This window comes from Calypte anna, chromosome Z, assembly GCF_003957555.1.
Source record: "Calypte anna isolate BGI_N300 chromosome Z, bCalAnn1_v1.p, whole genome shotgun sequence".
Classification (NCBI taxonomy): domain Eukaryota; kingdom Metazoa; phylum Chordata; class Aves; order Apodiformes; family Trochilidae; genus Calypte; species Calypte anna.
In genome coordinates, this window is record NC_044274.1 from 30,574,536 (window position 1) to 30,596,137 (window position 21,602).

The 21,602-nt window shown below is 39.8% G+C and overlaps 2 protein-coding genes across 2 annotated transcripts in view; one reads left to right on the top strand and one right to left on the bottom strand.

The window, feature by feature from the left end:
• Positions 1-2,962: 2,962 nt before the first annotated feature.
• Positions 2,963-4,782, top strand: TPPP2 (tubulin polymerization promoting protein family member 2). Its single transcript, XM_030467529.1, has 4 exons — positions 2,963-3,079; positions 3,964-4,134; positions 4,301-4,454; positions 4,597-4,782. The coding sequence occupies exons 1-4, from the start codon at positions 3,063-3,065 to the stop codon at positions 4,780-4,782; spliced, it is 528 nt and encodes a 175-aa protein (XP_030323389.1). The 5' UTR covers positions 2,963-3,062.
• Positions 4,783-8,330: 3,548 nt separating this feature from the next.
• SYK (spleen associated tyrosine kinase) overlaps positions 8,331-21,602 on the bottom strand; it is a 37,300-nt gene continuing 24,028 nt past the window's right edge. Inside the window, exons 7-14 of the mRNA XM_030468021.1 lie at positions 21,137-21,205; positions 15,660-15,750; positions 14,798-14,975; positions 13,503-13,712; positions 12,872-13,061; positions 11,343-11,483; positions 10,990-11,102; positions 8,331-8,787 (exon numbers count right to left, since the gene is read on the bottom strand). Coding sequence (XP_030323881.1) covers positions 8,715-8,787; positions 10,990-11,102; positions 11,343-11,483; positions 12,872-13,061; positions 13,503-13,712; positions 14,798-14,975; positions 15,660-15,750; positions 21,137-21,205 — 1,065 coding nt within the window. The 3' untranslated portion in view covers positions 8,331-8,714. The remainder of the gene's footprint in view (positions 8,788-10,989; positions 11,103-11,342; positions 11,484-12,871; positions 13,062-13,502; positions 13,713-14,797; positions 14,976-15,659; positions 15,751-21,136; positions 21,206-21,602) is intronic.

Consider the following 21,602-nt stretch of genomic DNA (forward strand, 5'->3'; position numbering starts at 1 on the left):
AAGCTCTCAATGGCAGTAATGACACAGATGGAATTTGCCATATATATATAGATAGCACTAAGCAGGATCTTTCTTAATGCCTCCGTGAGCCATCAAACCTTCCATACGAGTACTAGGCAGACTAATACTAGCTCTGAGAAAAAATAAAATGTTTAAGTACACAGAATTTGAGGGAAATTCCTGTAATGAAAACTGATTATTGTTTCATTTCTCCCTCAGCCATCTCTAAACACATAAATATGGTAGAGTGTGGGAGGAGTTTTGTTGAATAAATAGTAAGAGATGTGAAGCATGAAAGAAATGCAGTCCAATGCTTCTTCATGCTCACTGTAGTTATCCTTCCTCCTGTACAATTTTGCTGTGCAGCCCAGCTCTCAGGTTCAGTTTACCTCCTCCTCAGCTTTGCTATGGCCAAAGAGGCCACAGGAGCTGCAGAGCATTCCATCTGGAGCAGCCAAGGGAGTCAGGAGCCAGTGGACACGATGGCAACCTGGCCCAACTGTGTGTGTGTGCAGCAGGTATTTCTTTCCCACATGGTTCCTGGGCATGGGTGCTGTAGGCCTAGGTGTCTGTCCTCTGTCATTCACACAGAATCACAGAATCACAGAACTGGCTGGGTTGGAAGGGACCTCAGAGATCATCGAGTCCAACCCTTGAACCACCGTTGCGGCTGCTAGACCATGGCACTGAGTGCCACATCCAGTCTCTTTTTAAACTGGAAACACCAGTTTAAACACCAGCACTGCAGGGGGACACCTCCACTTCTGCACGCGAGCAGCCAGCAATGTGGTATTGCATGAAAATGCTGGAGTACTAAGCAGATGTGCAACCAGGAATCTCCCATTGTGACAACTGCAAAATGTAACCTACCATAGAAAAATTCCCATAAAAGGACCATTCTGTGGATGTCCCCCAAAAGCACACATTTCCTGGACAGATGCATATTCAGATCGACAGCAGGTCAAAGAAGAAATTATCAACTCTTCCTGTGCTTGGCTTTTGAAATGAGAAGCAACTGCTAAACTTCTAAACAGAAAGGGAACTTGCCTTTTTTCTAATTATCTATTTTACCAAATTTAGAGTGTTTCATACAGTAATTGGAATCTCACTGCTTTGATGTCTCCTAAGAGTTTCTCTGATTATGGTGCTGAAAGGGAAGTCTTATGCTATATATAGCTTTACATGAAAAAAAAGAGGTTTATGCAATTATAGTAATAGTTCATAAAATCTAGCAGACAAAGAATAATTTAGAATTAATTTATTCATAGGAGCAGAAGTTAGTATTCTTGCCTACACAAATGTCTCACACATTACTCTTTTCTGTTATTCCACAGAGGTAGTTTGGATTGCTTCAGTATTACAGATGTTGTAACATCTTTTTTTGTTCTTTTTAGTCTCCTCATATTACTATTTTTCCCTAAATAAATAATGCTGGTTCCATGTAGATGGCATCAAAGCTGTCTTCCAGCTTTCCTGTAGATTTATGTAAGTATTTGAACAGATGCTGGATTCCAGTCTGTTTTTCAGCTAACTATTTTACTGATACAAAATAAATGATTGCCCTAAAACTGAAGATTTAAGCAACTTAACATATCCTTCAATAATTTGAGAATCTCCTTTAATGGTGTGTTCGTTTTGGGAACAGGGGAATATTATGTATGCATGTCTGTTTAGATGTGTTACATTATCTCAGTAGGATACATATTTTTCCCTTTCCTTTCCTTTCCTTTCCTTTCCTTTCCTTTCCTTTCCTTTCCTTTCCTTTCCTTTCCTTTCCTTTCCTTTCCTTCCTTTCCTTTCCTTTCCTTTCCTTTTCCTTTCCTTTCCTTCCTTTCCTTTCCTTTCCTTTCCTTTCCTTTCCTTTCCTTTCCTTTCCTTTCCTTTCCTTTCCTTTCCTTCCCTTCCCTTCCCCTCTCCTCTCCTCTCCTCTCCTCTCCTCTCCTCTCCTCTCCTCTCCTCTCCTCTCCTCTCCTCTCCTCTCCTCTCCTCTCCTCTCCTCTCCTCTCCTCTCCTCTCCTCTCCTCTCCTCTCCTCTCCTCTCCTCTCCTCTCCTCTCCTCTCCTCTCCTCTCCTCTCCTCTCCTCTCCTCTCCTCTCCTCTCCTCTCCTCTCCTCTCCTCTCCTCTCCTCTCCTCTCTCCTTACTTCTCAGCTACAGGCTAAAAAAGCCCAGGTGAGCTGACCTTGAAGTTGATGGGCATGTGGCTATTTGCTCTAAGAAAGTATTGCCTGTTTTCTGGATCCTTCAGCTACACATAATCACCTCCAAGAAGGTACAAATCTTTCAGTTTTAAAGAAGTTGCATGCTGTAACTAAAAGAGGAGAATTCTTTTCCAAAAGTACACTCTACCACAGAAAAATGGCACCTCTCCTGAATGTAAGAACTGCACCTTCTCAACAACATGCACGTTTGTCCACGTATGACCATTCCTCCAATGACAGCTAGTGTCTTATTTCTTCACTGCTTTCTTTGAACAGGGAGACTGGCATTACTGCTGGGGGACAAAACAATCTTCCTGCAACAAGGAAAGAAGAAACACCTCATTGGGGTGATAAGCACTTCTCCCTTTCCTCTCTGCCTTTAGCAATTCCTGATTTTGCAGTAACTCTGAAAGGCTTCTGGGCCCATCCCATAGCCAGTCAGCTCCTTGAAGAAGAAGAAGCAAAGACTGGCTGGTTTTACTGGTTTGTAGGAATAAAAGCCCCTTCCCTTTGGACTACATGTCCCAGTATGGGAGACCTTTCCTGTGTGTGAAGCCTGTGTTAGCTGAATAGCTTCATGCATTTGGTGGTTTTTGTCCCTAGTGGGCTGGAGGTACAATTCCCCCCCCCCACGCCTCCCCCCCCCCAAGGGGATTGGACCACCACATCTCTGGTGGCACAGGTTAGTCCCCCCCTTATTTTCCTCTCTCTTCGCAGCCCCCAACCTCCCCCCTCCCCACACCACCTTGTGGGACCTTCCAAGCTTTGTGATGTCCATGGCTGTGGAACTGACTCTGCCAGCAGGGCAGTTCCAAGTGCCCACTGCCTGCAGAACAGCCAGGAAAGTAACATCACCATCACCATGGCTGGCAGCTCAAGGTGAGATGGGTCCCCACCTCCAGAGCCACCCCACTGCCCCCTTTCATACTCACAGCACGCAGCCTCTCTGGTACAAGCCTGGCTGATTTTTGCTCTGGAGAGGTGCAGACTCAGGCAAGATTATTAATTGTCAGACTATAAGCAACCTTGAGACACAGAGCCCTTGGGTGAACCACACAGCTGTAGGAGAGATGAGCTATCTCAGAAGGTTTCAAGTGTGTTGGAGAAGCAACAGGAATTGGCTGCTCAGGTTGTGGTGGACTGGTTTGCAACCTGAGCTGTAGCTTTTTTCTTCTCAGAAATCCCTGGTACCTGGTTGTAGTGGTGTAAGTTGACCATTAGCAGAAATTCACTTTGTGTCAGGAGAAGGACACATACAGGGGACAATTCAGGAGATGAAGTGTGATGGGGGAAGATGTCAACAACTCCTTAGTGGCTACTTGCAAGAAGGCCTGGGAGATTTTAAGTACTTATCTGGGGCCTGAAAGACAAATCTGGATTATCATCAGAAGCAAGCAGACAAATCAGCTGACAAATGCATGCAATTTTTATCAAGATAGTCTAGCTAAAACTTGTATTTCAAAAAGGCTCACAAGCCTTGGATGCCTCATTACTCACATGCAGCAGTCATTAAATCACACCAGAACTCCACTCCTTCCTTGCTTTGCCTTGGGTCCCTACCTGTCCCTGCCTCGATCCTGGCTGGATCCCAGGTGTTGTGTCAATACCTGTGTGGTCATCACAGTTTTCCTAAGGTGGAGAAATATCAGTGGGTCATTCTCCTTGCTTTGCTTGAGGTACTGTGAGTAGTACAAGAGTGTATGTCCAGCAGCTGCAGCCCGTGGTCTTCAGCTCCTTCCCTGATAACTCTTTTTCTTCCCAAGCAGCCAGGCATTAGAAGAAGCTTTCCGTAAATTTGCTGTATATGGTGACACAGCTGCCAGTGGCAATGACATGACAGGGAAAAACTTCTCCAAGATGTGCAAAGAGTGTGGAGTGATGGATGGGAAAGCTGTGACCAGCACTGACATTGACATTGTATTCAACAAAGTCAAGTGAGTGTCACAGGGAGGAATGATGAGCAGCACAGCTGGGTGGGAGGAGGGAAAGGCAGGGGGCAGGAAGGCTGTCATGTGGGGGGTCAGCTCTGGGGTTTGTTTCCCAGCCTGCTGCCACCTAGTAGCAAGTTAACTTTCCTCTTGGTCTCACCCCTCAACATAGGACCAAGGGTGCCCGCACCATCACCTTTGGTGAGTTCCAGCAGGCCATGAAGGAGATCTGCTGCAAGCGCTTCAAAGGAAAATCACCAGAGGAAGCACTGCAGGCTGTGTATGGCCTCATGGAGGGGAAGGAGCCTGGCAGCGCAGGCACCACAGTGAGTATGGGTTTCCTCACGTCCCGCGCACCCTGAGCTGCCATGGGACCGTCTGTCGCTGCTGTCATGGAATGTGGGGAGGAGCCTGTTTGTGAGCTGTCTCCTAATACCAGCTACCTCTTGTATGCCTTCTTTCTTGCAGAAAGCCTGCAAGGCTGGTGCAGTAGACAGGCTGACAGACACCAGCAAATACACTGGCAGCCACAAAGAGCGTTTTGATGAAAGTGGCAAAGGGAAGGGTCTTGCTGGCCGCGAGGATCTGACAGACAACAGTGGCTACGTTGGAGCCTACAAGGGACAGGGCACATACGACCAGACACACAAGTAATGAAACTGCTTAAGGAAACAAAGACTTCTTCCCTACAACATGGGAGGAAAGACAATTAAACATTTCATGCAACCAGCCTTCTGTGTCTGTGCACCCCAAATCTGATAGGGTAGGAATACACAGAGTGGGCAATGGAGGACTCCGAAGAGGGGTCCAGGTTCCCCATCTGACCATGCCCTTATTACTTTGTAGTGTGGTTAAATCCAAGTATAAGCTAGCCCTTCTGGATAAAATTCTACAGACCAGGTAGTTTGCTGCCTTCACACTGATTTGCATTTCCAATCAAACAAATTGTAAATTAGTCTCTGAATAGTCTCCATTCTTTTTGCTGTAATTTTTGGCTTGAGAAGCAGTGTGTGCATGCTTTTGTATAGCTATGCTGTGTTGTATGTCATTCATAGTTTCTGGTGAAGACACCAGTGGTGCCTGACCAAATGTTGAAAAGTACTCTCACAGGGCACGTGAGGCAACATGTAACACACTGTGGAAATGGCACCAGCTCCTGCTTTTTGCTCCCCGCTTTATCCATTTTAAACCTCCTCATCCATTATGAGCATTTGGCATGGCAGCTCATTACTGTTTCCCCAGTAAATGTTCTGCTAGAACAGAAATTTAGCTGCACACATATAAATGGTCAAGTCTGAGGGATTTTCTGGCATCAGTGGAAATCTGGTTGAGACACAATGACATTGATAATCTAGGTGTTTATACCCAGCCTTGACTAAGATCTGTGATTACTGTGCAAAAACAGGGGAACACTGACACGAAGTTACACATCTATTGGGAGAAGAAACATCAAACCAAGACAACCAGTCAATTTATAACAGCTCTAAAGTAGAGTGGGTAAAATACCCCGAAGTTGATGCACAGTAGACTCAGAGAGCTCTGGGTAGTTGGAGGGCTGTTTTTTTCAGTTGGGTTTGCTTGACAGTTTTTTCACAGAAAGATGTGTATGCCACAGGCTTCTCTCTTTACTCTCGTACTATTGATCAGCCTAAGAGGAGGTGCTTTCTTTCCCTACATACTTAGCTTTTCTGAGGTCACATGCTCCAGTCTCATTCCTCTCCTCCTTTCCATCTGCAAATCTTCACAAGTTCCCTGGATGCCCCAGTAAAGGTGTTTGTGTCTCAGCTGCCAGCAGCTAGAGCAGGAGGTGTTCAGCCCATCATCCTGACAGCCACCCCCCAATGCCACAAGCTGACCCAGCAAGGAGAGACGGGGCCCACATGAGGTTGTGCCATTGTCTCATGTCACACCACAACACATAGCACCAGGACATGCTGCTAGGAAACAGTGATATTGACTCTTCAAGCAACTTATTCTTCTGAGCCTGGAACCACTTCAAGTCCAATTCTGTTTTTCTCCACTGCTCTTCTTCTTCTCTGTCAGGAATCAGATGGTACATCTTTTTCCCTCTTTCTTCTTTTCTTTCTTCATGACTTACAAACTTTCTGTCCTCACTAAATTTAGGGCTAGTAATTACCACCCAGATGGCATCCTGAATCCTTTCTTTACATGAATGTGACATAGTCTGTCTTTCTGCCTGCAATCCTGCAGTACAAGTATCACTTAAAAGACAAGAGACACAGGTTTTCCAAAATCTTCATTAACCATCCACAGCATATCATTCAAGATATAGATCACTGACAATTTGTCCTCACATGGAACTTCAGAGCAAGCAGCAAATAGACTAACAAGTTCCTCTGAACCAAACAGGCACAGAAACAGAAGAGAGTGTCAGAAATGATGGAACTAGACCCGCCTGGGCACCATCATGCAACCTGCTCTAAGTGAACCTGCTCTGGCAGGGTGGTTGGACTAGATGATTTCCAGAGGTGCCTCCCAACCCCTAGCATTCTGTGATTCTGTGTGACAAGTGCATCAGTCCTGACTGTGATGATTTCAGATGTGAAAATTAAGGGTATTTTTCACTGTCTGATTAGAAATCCCCTTTTTGCACAATGTTTTAAGCAGGTGGAAACTGCATTAGGCATTTTGGGAAGTTTGTCTGGGTCTTTATGGGAAAAGGTACATGGCTTCCATATGCTCTCAAAAAGACTCCATGATTTTGTAGATTTGAGTCCTAATCAAAGTAGTATTTTCACTGTGTTTTCCTTCACTAAAAAACCCTCTTTTTATATGTTTGTACCTGCTCCTTATTCTCTGAGTTTATCACACCAGCCACCCTTCCCCCGTGCTGTGGGTTGCTACCCCTTAACCGCTGTGACAATTACTTGTGGGGCTACACTGTCAAATGGCATTTCTGGTATCAGGCAATCTGAAAACAAAGAGTTTCCAAATTCAGACAGCCAAAAGGCAAAAGCCCCTTTGTATCAGTGGATGGTGCTGTTGTCCCACAAGTGGGAAAAAAATAGGCCAGATTTGCTACAGAGGAAACCAACCAGAGCAGTACTATGTAAATCAGTTACTGCCTGATCTCTCCCCAAAGTTAAGTATCTGCTTGAACAGTTACCTGGCTTTTGGACTTCATTGTTTATCATTCAGTCACATTCAGTCCCATGCCTACATCAGGCAACACAAAACAGCTGCCTATACCATGTGGTATAGTGTGACTTAAATCATGCATAGCTAATATCTGTAATGCAAAAATCCCTGGACAGCTAATACGTTGCACCAGCTCCTGAGACCTCTAACCTCCCAGATCCAGCAAAGTACTTTTGAAAAGCAGGATTTCAAAAATGGCTTAGGTGTAATAAAAATATGTGTATTTGTGGAAATTTTCCTCCTAGTCCTGAACAGGTGCCAAAGTTGTGTCAGGTACCTTGCAGTGCCAACAGGTAATTTCAGACATCCCAGTAATTCAGTAAATATACACACTTGTGCACAGAATCATCTTTTGGAAAGCACTTAAATATTAAAGAATTACTGATAAAACATATTTTTAGTAAAACTGTATGTTTGGTTTCAAATTCAAATCCTAATCCATTAATCTCACAGTATTTTAGATTTTGATTGTAAACTTTTATTACACAATAATGAACATAAAAATTATCAAGTAACACCAGAAAGTGACATTCACTCTGAAGAGAGGAGAAGAAATTTTCCTCCAGTTTTGTTGTATCACATAACACTTTTTAAGAGATACATACGTGTATATTTATATGTAAATATATACATAGACATCTTTCTCAGACACATTCAGTGCTGACACTCACTGGCTAGTAAAGATTTGTGCAATTTGTTTATAACTAATATCCCCATGAATGTCCTAATTGCACATGTAGAGCTAGCAATTTCTCTGCGACAGGATTTAAGCAATAAAAGGCCTACATATTAAGTATGGCTAATTTCTACACAAGCCTTCCTAGTAGAAAACTGTTTCCTAAAAACAAAACAAAAAATAACTCTTCTCTGATATGTCATGTTTTGTCTCGTTTGAAAACATGGTCTAATGTGCCTTCCAGTGTCTTGCGCTGGACACCCAAGATTATATTACCCAAAATTACCAGGTATTTTTTTAAAAATAGACCATAAACTTAGTAAAAAAACCCCAAAACATTACAGTAACTCCTACATTTGTTTATAGCAATTAGTAATCTCCTTCACACTTTCTCACTCTAATTGGCCATGGTTTCTTTGCAAGAAAAAAAGTATCAGTGCATCTCTAAGAATAACTTCTAAGAACAACTTCTAAGAAACATGTATGTTCTAACCAGCGATATCTAATAAATATATCTAACTCTATCTTATTTTTTACATTCTTCTAAAATCTCTATACCTAATAAAAACAATTTAACTCCTGAGATATATGTAAATGCCAGTAAATAGCTGCTTGTGAGGAATAGGTAATAGAAATTTTGACATATTTAAAATGAGACTGGAAAAACTAAGCATAAGAGTAAGTCATTTGGTTTTGTAAACTGAGCTGCTTCTCAGAGGGTGCTGGCTGGAAGTTGCTGTTCTTCATGTTGTTAGTGGGAAATGTCATAGTAGTAGTTTCGTAATCTCAGCTCAACAGCACCAAATCCTGGTCGGTCATCAATGCTGTGGAAAAACAACAAGTATCAATGTGTAGGAAAGAAAAAGCAGTAAAGACAGGTGGGCCTTGCAGCACTTGGGTGTTTATCTCAGTGATAGCCCATTTAAAGCTGTCCACAATATTTTAAGGCTACCAAAATGATGCTACAAAATGAATAACAAGTGGCCAATGTCTCTGCAAAGCATCCAGTCTGTGGATCTAATATCATATCTGCTACTTTGTGGTTAGTGAATTTATTACAAGAAAGAAATGGTGTATCAGATACATTTAATCTTCTACTTTATTTAGCATAGAAATACTTTAAAGAAAAGAATAAAGGACTGGTGGGAAATGTGGTGGTTGGAGGTTGTCTTGGACTTAGTGATCAGGAAATGACTCTATATCCTTAGTGAAGTAAGGCGGAGGTGTTAGCAAAACATCCACTACAGACTTCCAGAGGTCATACTTCAGCCTGTTCAGGACATTGGTTGAGGTACCTTGGGTCCTGAAGGACAAAGGGGACCAGCAACGCTGGATACTCTTTAAGAAAGAAATCTTAAAAAGGCAAGAGCGGGATGTGCCCGTCCACTTTAAGATGAAATGGCAGGGAAAATGACTGGCATGGCTGAACAGGGAATTTGCTGGAACTCAGGAAGAAAAGTAGAGTTCACATCCTTTGGAAGAAGGGGAAGGCATCATCAGGATGAGTATAAGGATCTAGCCAGGTTATGCAGAGAAAAAATTTGAAAGGCATAAGCCCAGCTGGACACAGAGCCCAGCCCATAAGAGACAATGAATACAATTTTTACAAATACATTAACAATAAAAAGAAAGCCAGGGAGAATCTCCATCCTTTATTGGATGCAGGGGGAACATTACAACAAAGGATGAGGGAAAGGCTCCCACTGCTGGAGAATTGCAGGCTCAAGACCATCTAAAAAACCTGAAGGTGCATACGCCCACGGGACCTGATGAGATCCACTCAGTGAGATCCACTGCTCCCAATGGAATGTGCAGATGAAGCTGCTAAGCCCGTATCCACCATATATGAGAAATCATAGCAGTTTGGTAATGCTCCCGCTGATTAGAAAAGGGGAAACATAACCCCCATTTTCAAAAAGGAAAAAAAGAAAGACCGAGTCAGCTACAGGCCAGTCAATCTCACTTTCATGCCTGGCAAAGTCATGAGCAGATCCTTCTAGAAGCTATGCTAAGGCATCTGGAATACAAGGTGATTTGTGACAGGCAACATGACTTCACCAAGGGCAAATCCTGCCTGAGAAATTTGGTTACAGAACCAAAGGATTCTGTGGATAAGGAAAGAGCAAGTGATGTCATTGTCCCATAAGACATTCTTGTCTCTATAGCAGAGAGACATGGGCTTGACAGATGGACCACTTGGTGGATAAATACTGCAGGATGTTTATAGTCAAACAGTAGTTGTCAATGGCTCTTTGTCCAAATGACAGTGATGTCTCTCAAGGGCTGGTGTTGCCACCAGTGCTGTTTAAAACCCTTGTTGGCAACATACATAGATGGTGAGATTGAATGCAGCCTCAGCAAGTTTGCAGATGACACCAAGATGTGTAGTATAGTTGACGTCCTGGAGGGAATGGTGGTAGTGATCATTATGTAGTGATAGGACGAGGGGGAGCAGCTTTAAATAGAATATGGGTGGATTCAGATTACTTGTTAGGAAAAATTCGTGACTGTGAGGACAGTGAGACACTGGAAAAGGTTGCCAGGGAATCTGTGGATGCCCCCTCCCTGGAGTGTTTATGGACGAGCAGGATGGGACTTTAAGCAGCCTGGTCCAGTGAATGGTGCCCCTGTTTGTGGCAGGGAATTTGGAATTAGATGATATTGAAGGGTCCTTCTAATGTAAAACATCCTCCTCTATGGAGAATATTTGCTTAATTTCAAACTTTGTTCTGAAAATACCTGAGACTGATCCTTTTGTAGGAAGGTAATTCCTTTTATGATACCTGATTTTCTTCATAGAACTGTTCCCTCAAAATCAGCTGTGGGAAATCAGTGTCTTGTAGTACACTAAAAAACTCAAATAATTTTATCTTAAAAAAGTGCAACTGACTCCTCAGTTTGGAGGCTGGCTCTAATTAAGCATCAGCTGAAAAATCGTGCTTTGAAATGTTCTTCCCTTGTCTTTCTGGCTGTTAACTAAGTGTATTAAAATATACTTCTACTAGAAGAGAGACCATCACACTCACTTGTATGTCCAACACAATTTCATTAGATCATAGACTTCTGTTGGGCAGGCTTCAGGACGTTCCATTCGTTCTCCTCTTTCAATCATCTGGGCAACTTCACCACCTTTCATTCCCTGGAACAGGGTGACCACAACAGTCATCTATGTCGCAAATGTATACTGCACACATGCTAGTGTTCAACAAATACAGGCCTGGAGTTTATTTTTAGGCTATCCTTTGATTCATTAGTTGCAACACATGGAGTGCTGGGACCTGTTTTGGCCTGCAATAATGTTTTTTTAGGTAGGAAAAGGCATTGGTTCAAATTTGCTCTCAATATTTACAGAAAATAATTGCCAGATACAACCACTCACCTTATATGGTTTTTGCCCATAAGAGAAAGCTTCCCACATTAAAACCCCAAAGCTCCAGACATCACTTTTGCTAGAAAACTTGTAGAAATTCATGCATTCTGGAGCATACCACTTAACTGGCCATTTTCCATGACTTTGTGCCTAAAATAAATCATATCAGGAAGGAAAAAAATAACAAACAGGCTGGAGAAAGTGGTAAGTAAACAACATCAGAAGTCGTATAAACCAAGTTAATATAGATCTGTATATCTTTGTACTAAATACTACAGTATTTCTAATGTAGCTGGCACTAGACAGAATGGATTGCAGCTTCTTTAGGAGTGTTACAAAATTGTTCCTAATCTTCCACTTTCAAAATAATGCACTGAAGTGAAATCTAAGGTAAGGCATATCTCAAGTAAGTGACCTGGAGCCTTGTTTTCAGTGGAATGATATTAAAAGTTGCTCTTTAAGGTTTTTCACCTAGGTTACCCACAGAGGGTAAGAGACAGACATTCAGATACACCAAGTCTCATTATTACCTGAAGCTGATGCTCTATTTCAAAGCACAGCGACTCTCATGTGGCAAACTGCAGTTTCATTATATTATGCCAGAATGTTATTATGATGCAAGTATCAAGGTATCCCAGCAAAATGCTAAATCTAGTTAAAGAACCATGCTTCATTTTATGGAGTTGGAGAGGGAATGGGCCTTCAACAGCAATACTGAAACCTCTGACAAGCATCCCTGGCTAGGCTAGTAGCAGTGGCTTTAGATGTTACTGCCTTCTCTCTCAGCAGCTGTTATTCCAATAGGAAGGGCATGAAAAGGGAGTATGTGTCTGCACCACTTCTGCAGAATTTCATGGTCTTGCTTATCAGTTTTAAATAGCTGATAAAAGAGGGTAGGCAAGGGGAAGAAATAATTTGAACTGCAAAAGACATATTTCAGAAAAAGAGGTGCAGGCGCTGTTAGAGCCTTTGTCTCCCTCAGATGTTTTTACCTTAATAGATGTGGCAGCCATTTCAGTTCCTCTAGCAGTACAGAGATATTATGAAATGAAAACCAAACTAAAAAAATTCTGCTTCAATCAAGTGCTTATTTACCAATGGTTAAGTGGCGTATTTTAAAAAAACTGCCCAGATTTGACTATGCTAGTCAACAATACAGTATGCTAGCCTAAATTTTCCTTGGACATGATGAAAACCCTAAGTGCCCAAAAGTTTCTATCTGCAGTAAAGAAATCGTACTTTTTTTATATATATAGTTACCTAATTTCTACTATAAACTTCAACTTTCAAGTGACAAGTCTATCAAAAGTAAATGTAAGAAGAAAGCAAATAAAAGAAAGGACTGTTTTTTTCCTCACTACACATTTCTTAATGTTGATCACCATTGTGAAATCAGTGACTTTACTATGAGGTTACAAACTACTGGATTATATTTATTTTTTGTAATTTTCAGCTTTTAAAAACAGCTGCACTTCAACCAAAACTAACCTTATTAATCTGTGCTACTATACATCTTTCATGTCTTGTTCAAATCTTACCTTATAATAATTTTCATCAGCACTAAGAGCTTTAGAAAGTCCGAAGTCACTAATTTTGGCATAATGTTGGGTGACTAATAGCACATTCCTTGCAGCCAGATCCCTATGAACAAAGTTATTCTCCTCAAGGTATTTCATCCCCATGGAAACCTGATGTACCAGCTCTGTTATATTCTTCTCAGTGACATGCCTAAAAACCATAATTGAATTTTTAAAAGGTCAGGAGTTAATTGTCATCACTTTTCATGAAGTTCAAAGATAAGTCTTTAGTATTAACTTCCCCACATCATACTAGAAATCTGATATATTTATGTGTAGCTAAGGTTTAATTAGAACAAGCAGAATAAGAGTGCCCTGAGCAAGATGATGTGTGATTGTATCAGTAAATGAGCAATTGAAGAACATGTCGAAATTCTTTCATTTATTCAAAATGCACTATGTTACACAGAGGAGACATGTACAAGTAAACAAGTCCCAGTGAAAAGTAATTACAAGCATTAATTATTACATCACCATCATAGCTACCTAAAATTGCCCTTAAAGAAAAAAAAAAAGAAAATAATAAAGAAAAAGTATTTTATCTTTTTGCCTCTTGGAAAAGCACTTTGAAATAGAGTCAAAGTTTACATACCTATTTTTTTGCAAAAATCTGTTCAGTGGCCCAAGTTCAGCCATTTCCATTACCAACATCCAGGCCTCAGCTTCACATATGCCTATCATTCGAACAATATATGGGTTATCCAGTTGCTGCATTACATTTGCTTCTCGCAGTAATTCATCCTTTATGGCTGGATCATTACTCTCATTCTTAAGAATTTTTACAGCTACTGGTTTGGCACCTCTATGAAAAAGAATCCAATTTGGGGATTAGTTGATGAAAAATCTGTATGCAAATGCACATCATCTTCACCTGATGTTTCTGTGTACGTAATACAAACTGTGACAAAAGACAGAATTAGCATTCAGAGGGAAAGAAACTCCAGTGTAACAGGAACATTCCTCCATCAAAGGCTCAGGAGAGATTTAAGCAAAAGAGAATGGAAAGAACCTGAGAAAATTATAAATAGCCATAAAAATGTCTTGAGAAGCCTAAAAACAAATGTAATGGAAAAAATTTTATTGCCTATTCTGGCAACACTGCCATGAAGCTTTTCTGGCAAGAAATGCTACAAAGTCTTTTCTAAGCACTAAACTGTTTTGGAGGTGAGACTAGAACACAAGGCACCATAAGGTCCCAGGGTAGTGCTCTGGAATCTTGATAAACTAAGGCTACTCCTGCAACCTTCAGCTCATACAACTAAGCGAAAGAGTGGCTGATCAGAAAGACAGAGCTCAAGAATGAAGCAAGATTAGCAAATACACATGGTGGAACCAGAGCCCTTCAAAACCCAATTCTGCCAATGGTTACGGGATAAAAAAACTCACAACATTCCTATTTTCCTGAAAATCAACCATCCAGCTTCATGAAATAGATATTTATCACACTTATTTTAGGTGAAAACCTCTATGCTAAAGATAAGCTGTCCATGGCACTCTATTTCTCAAAGAGAGGTTGTGCAGCTTGGAAATACTGAGTGGCATGACTGCCCCTATATACTATGGAGGGAGGCAGTGGACTTCCCACTCTGCCACCCCTGGCAGGAGAGAAAATTATCATAAGGGGCACATGCTCTATTATCAGACAAAATCAACAGCTGCAAGATGACTATGCTGTGGGCAAGGAGGTGTCTGCAAACAGAGAAAAAAGAAAATAAATGTCAAAAAAATGAGTCATATGTATGAAGAGAGAAACTGGTGAATGTTAGCCTAGATTACCTAGGTACAGTCTGTCACCCCATATGACATGCAAAGATTATGGCTGCCCTGAAAAATGAAGGCTATAGCTTCCACATACTAGAGTCCAAGAAAATAAAAGGGAATACTCACTTTTTCATCTTATAGAACCCTTTCTTCACAGTACCAAAGTTGCCAGAGCCGAGTTCTCCTTCCTCCAAAGTTAACAATTTCCTGTCAAGAGTGACATTTTTTGGTTTCATTTCATCTGGATCAGCATATGGACTTTCATACACCTCAGTATCCATGGGTAAGGCCTCTCTCTGGTCACCTGCAGGCCAACCAATTTAAAAATTAGGTATCATGTGAGACATTTTTGCTGTCACAGCCTGTATATTCACCCTTTTTATGTTCAAGATCATCAGCACATTTGCTTTATGAGGGCATTATAAAGGAATCACAAACAGTTCAACTACAGACACTTTAGAATACCTCAAAGGAGAGTGCTGTCCATCTTGTGACATGTTTTAATTACTAAGCATCTGCATAATGTAAATCAGGGGGTTCCATACCAGAATGAGAGCTAAAGGGTGTCTCTTCTACGCAGAACATTCCATTAGTTACCTTAGATAACTCTTCACTCAGAATGTTGCCTTAAATATAGATCATTCTTAAACACCTATCCTTTATTGCGTTTTACAGAAAGCCAGAGGACCAACTTGGCACTGTGGATGCAACAGGCCACAATTCTTTTCATAAAGTGCAAGGATGCAGCTTTTAGAGTCAAGGAAGTCAAGCTCAAGTTTCACTTCAACATGTAGAAAGGGATTTCTGCTAAATGACTTTTATAACAGAACATCTGGCAGCTCCAGTTACCAGATGAGCTTTGACAGTGGCTATATCAATATACAACATAGTGTAAAATACATGCATGAAAAAACAGAAATATGGGTTGAGGAGGGATCTCTGGCATAAAGAAGGAAATGATATTAATGATGTAAATTATTCCTCCTACCTTTTTCTACTCCTGTCTGACCTCTTTTCCTTTGCAGCACATAAGGATTAAAAGGTGCTTCATCAGGTGGGTGACCAATAGTTGACTGAAGCTGTAGCACACATTTAAATTTTTATGTTTAGCAATGAACAGGTAAGTTAAAAACATCTTTTTCCTTGAGGATTATTGCATAATGATTGCAAGAATCAGAAAGAAAGAGATCTAACAAAGTTTATTTGCTTCTGGAAGTTACTGCTTGACTAAATATGCAGGCCAAATGAAGCACACATTGCTAAAGAATAGAAAGCTATTGCATTTGATCTGAGAGAGTTAGTAAGAATGGTTCATGCACAAATCTTATTCTGCAGATATTAAATTTACATACTCTTTCATATCTGCCTAGTAACACAAGTAGCTATAAGGATTTTTCTTTAATCTAACCTTTCCAAGTTATCTGTCTCCACATCTATGCCATGGATGAATTCCAAGCACAAATCAGAACAGAAATACTTCCCTGTTTCTCCTGTGCCTGTTACAGAGTGACTCCTCATAGTTAAAACTGGGATAAAAAGTAATAATAGGCTTGTGTATCATCGTAGACAAACATCATGGACCAGACACCATGCCAGTCTGTCTGCTCTGAGGAGGGGGAAAATGATCGTATTCTTATTGTTTTAATACAATCCCTCTGACATTACTTTTTGTCAGAGGACTACTGCAGAGCACACAAACCACTCCAGCAGAAACCTGGTGTATTCTGGAGCTCCTAGGCTGAAGATTGAGTCTGGGACATTAAAGTAATTTATACTCTGCTATCTTCTCTCTGTGAACTGTCAAGAACAGGAAATTACAGAACTTACTTCTGCAATTTAGTTTATCTCTCTCTCTTTTTTTTCTTTCTTTTTTTTTTTTTTTTTTTTTTTTAAATGCAGAACTTGTACTCCACTAATGAGTGACCTCATGCTCCTGAAAAATTATTTTAAAACCAAAAATTCAAACATTGACATGAGTTTGCTCAGCTCAAATAGGAAAGAAAGGCATATTGTACCTGCAAACACTGGAAAGGGGTGATTTTCAAACATTTGGGTGTATAATTATTTTTTTTTAATAATTATAGTTGTGGTTTTCAAGTGAACAGGAGATGCTGACCTATGTCCAGAAGTGAATTATTACATGCAATAGGAGTTTTATCACTTGAAAACTGTAACTTACAGGGAACATGCCTTACCCAAGTAGTACAAACCTTTAAATTGTAATGAAGCAATCTGCCGAGGGGGATGAAGCAGAAAAGGTTACTCTCCATATATTTTACAGAAAACCCTGAACTGGAGGCCAAAATTCAGCAAGATGCCTAGTGCGATGAGCATGGTGGCATCACGGATTGTAAGGGTGATGTTTCTGACTTAAATTGTTCAGTCTTCTGAAAGACCATTCACTGTCAGGATAAGCTACAAGAGCCCTGAAATGGTTCTGTGATAGGCCAGGGACCACACTGACCCGCCAACCTCAAGAACAAAGAGTCAATATAATGGCAGAAAACAATATTCTCAGCTCTAGTTTTGATTTTTTTTACACTGGTACACCTTGCCATGTCTGCAAGAAATGTATTTCCAAGACCTGTATCACTCTGTTTCCATAGACCTTTCACAATCCCCCCAAGTCCCTCTAAGAATAGAATTCAACACCAACTGCATGGTTACAAAACAATACGGACTGACATTAATACTTAATAATAGATTATTAGGTATTAATAATCAGAATACAAGTACAAGTATTAGCTTGTACAGATAGATACAAGTAGAAAGGAAGCAGGTGTAAAAAAAAATAATATTATGAATACCTAAGAAAGGGACTAAGACACTAAGTCTTCAGTGGAAATTTCCAGGATAGAGGAAGAAAAATTCTGAAGGAATTTAGGAATGATACAATCACAATTTCAAAGGATACTTTTTGCATACTTCACCTTTAAAAAAAAATCTTTTTGATGAAGTGCCAAGTGTTCAGAGAATATAAATTAGAAAAGATTGCATTGCACTGGGACTCAGCACTTCGTGAAAGCTTTGATGGAACCATCACTTGTCCTCTGCTCACTGTGGGGAGTACCTCAACTGTGCACAGAAGTGCAATGGGAATATGTGCACCCAAGCCTTAAAAATGTCCCACCACACACTGCTCACGTCAAATACTGAAACCTTTTCTGTAGTCACAATTAGGTAAAGAAACACAGGTAGAGCTGTAGCTCCAAACTAAGCAATGAAGCACAGTAGCTCTATCTTCTTTCCACAGTCAAGTGCTGGACAGAGTTTGAGTAGTTGATGTTAATAACAATGAACATAAATTCACCCCACAGAAGGGTACAGCTTCATCAGAACTTCATTTTCAGGTGAGTATAAAGACTGTGTATCACTTCTCCTTATACCAACCCAAGTTTATGAAAAATGAGATAAAAAAGAACTTTGGGAAAGGCCTTAGAAAATTACAAGCTCAAGATTTCAAATGGAATTGAACTTACTGTTTGAAGAAAGTATATGTATATATCTGGAATATTATTCCTTATTGTCACAGTTTGATTAAACAGCTTAACATTTTTCATTAGTATTTCTGGATGAACAGTAATTTGATGTTTTACAGGAACTTTTTAAGCTCATATTATTAACTTGGGAATTTAGTGCAGCAATCAGCTGCAGCAGAAAAGTAGGAATTTTTCCCTTGAAAAATTGGGAAAAATTGTCCCAAATGCTAACTAGTAACAGGGTAGGAAGTATGTATCATTACATGTAGAGTGCAATAGTACAATAACATTTCATTTTTATTTAATTGTCATGTAAATCCACAGTCCTTTCTCCTCTACACATTAAAAACAGCAAGTTTAATTCTGCAGATCTGTTTCTGACAAAAGGAGCTTTGTCTTAATACAACCAACATATAGGGTAGGAGATTAGTCCTTGTAGCTTTACAAGAAGCAGAGAATGCCATGGATTTTCTCATCCAGTAAAAAGAATACAAGAAAAAAGCATGCTAGTGGAGCTTACTAAAACTGGCACATACTATGTGACGCTTCATGGTATGTACACTTATAAACTATGGGGCAGGTTTCTGTTTGGTTTTGGTTTTTTTATGGTCTCATACTAGAATGCTGTTTAGAGACTGTCCTGTTTATAACACCAGTTTATTCATTTATTTATTTATTCCCTGTTAGGGTTTAATTTTCATTGGTTAAGTTTCTCAGGTACCCACAATTAAGTTAATCTAAATGTGACACTATTAGGGACTGGATGTGTGACACATTTATTGTAATATAGCCACATCCACAGTGAGAGGAAAGCAGGACACAGAGAGCTTGCATTGACTAGCAGATACTTTCCTACTAAAAAGAATTCAACATTCTATGGAAGGGTAAGGCTCTAGCAGGATAACCCTTAATCAGGATTGATAGCAATGAGAACAATATCCACTTACTGGTTGCTTAAAATAGAGATATAACAGCTGTAACTACTCCAAGTCTGATTTTATGGTCAAGATAATATTATAGTAAAGAAAATTCTTATGAAGGTAAACAAAACAGGAAGTATAATTTATTTTCAAAATAGCTATTCTGATACGCAACAATAACTATAAAGTCATATTACTTTGCTAAACAAAATCTAACAGTAGAATACTGCGTGACAAATTGTCAATGAGCTTTTCGGCTGAGCCACCAGTAGGTGGCACGAGTTCACTTAAATCGCGTCTAAACGAGTGCGCATAGGAACTTGAAATCAAGTTTCACATGAGTGATAATATTATATACAACTAACCAGTCTGCAAAATAAAAACAAACAAATCCCCTCCAAACAACAAAAAAAAAACAAACAAAAAAACAAAAAACAAGCAACAACAACAAAAAAGCAAAAAACCCACCAGCAGCAAAACCCCATACCATACTTTTCAAGACTGAATGACTAAATTTTCCATTTTGCTGTCTGAAAGGTTTTGACATATGAGAAGTAACTGTGTAACTGCCTAATTAGCCAGGTCTGAAGCCAACTCTGCCTTTAAGGTTGAGTTAATCAACTCAACCCTGAGTAGCAAACCTTGGAAAAGATGAGATCAGGGCTTAGAGTCTAAAATTTGGCAGTATGGTGATTTAAGTACATGTAAATGGCAAACAAACCAGATTTCTGAATTATCTTCTTAAATAATCAGCGTTTCTCTGCCAACATGCTTCAGTTTATACTCAGGATATGTTCCTCTGAAAGCAGGAAATAGGTATTTGACTACAGAAGGCAGTCATAAAGAAGCAGGGGTTTTCCCTGGTGAACATATAGCAGACTGGCCAAAGCCATGTCTAGCAAATTCAGATCCAGAATAACTTTCCTGAACAAAACCAAATTAGTTCTTTTGTCTATTGCGTGATAGCATGTCATTCTTCTTCAGATGGCTTTAGGACACATCCTGAACACTGTGTAAATGTTTGCAGAAGATGACAGCACAGTAAAAGCAAGACGTAGGTCCCATAGGGGCATACAGAGCACAACAGGTACTGGTACTTCAATCTAAAAGCGAACTGAAGTCATATAAAATCCAATAAATGTTATTTGATAATAAGGGTTATATGATCAAATTTGATAAGGATTATCAAATAACATAAATAATAAATAACAAGTATTATTAAATAGAGTACATGTCAAAAACAGTTAGTCTGAACAGCAGCATATCTCTAGCGCTTTTTATGCCTGCTCATTTTTGTTGAAAAGCTGTTGAAAAGTTTATTTATAAATAAATAAATAAATAAATAAAATAGAGAGTCTCATGGGTGGAACAGGAGCATACATATTATTCTCAGCATGCAGACAGGGCTCATAACTACATGATTGACAACCACATCAGTTACTGGGCAGTAAAATTTTCTGGCCATGCAACAGTATTTTCAGTAGTACTGGGCTCAGTTCTTTCTCCTGAGGTCTTACCATCTTTCCCTTTCTGCTTAGTTCATGACATACTACACTTACCCAAATGTAATTAACATCAATGCATAACAAGATTTGTGCACACAGGATTTGTAAGAATACATTTTGTGGTTCTTATTAACAAATTGTTCCCTAAATTTACTCAGTAACAACTTGGTATAAGTTAGCCAATTTCCTCATTATGAATGATAGTAGAAATAAAATTTTGTTCTGCTATAAGTAACCGTTTTCTGAAAAACATTTTATCACTTACATTTTATTTGGAGACATGTTGAGATCTCCATTAGTATTTTGAGATGTGAGAAATTTCTTAAAAATATTTTTTAAAAAAACCTCTTTAAAACCATTGGTTTAGTCATAAAATCAAAGCCATCATCATGCAGATGATTAGGAAAGAAGCAGAAAGCTTACAAAATCTTCACAATCTGATTGCTAGTAGCCAAGACATACATTTAGTAACAGCAAGCCAGAAGAGGGGGAAAATGAGTGAAATTAGTAAAATGTGAGCCCTTTTAACCCAGCCAAAAACCTAAAAAGACTATGAGGCACCTTTTTGCTGCCAGCCTTTGGAAAGGTGTACGATTTGAGTCTTGAGATAATTCCACCTCCTGCCAAAGTCTAGAAACCACAATGTCAAAGAGGAACAGTAAATGTGTCAGGAAAACAGCTAACAGTATTTTACAAAACAGATGTAGTAATAAGAAGAAAACACTCCCAACCTTCCTCTTTTGTGTGCCTGCAAGTACACATATGATGCATCAAGCAAATGCAGTACAGGAAATCCTGGTACTAAACTTTCTTCCAACTATACTCCTTTCAAACTATCTCGAATCTGTAGATACAACTTTTAAATTCAATCACATTGTCTTTTCCCCAGTTCTTTTGTACAGTTTGTTTTGTCTGCCTATTCCTGAGCTAAAGTAATTTTACAATATATTTAGGCATGTAAATCAGTTGACAACTTTCATGTCCTTAAGTATGACTACTGCATTTGAAGCACACCTTGATCTTACAA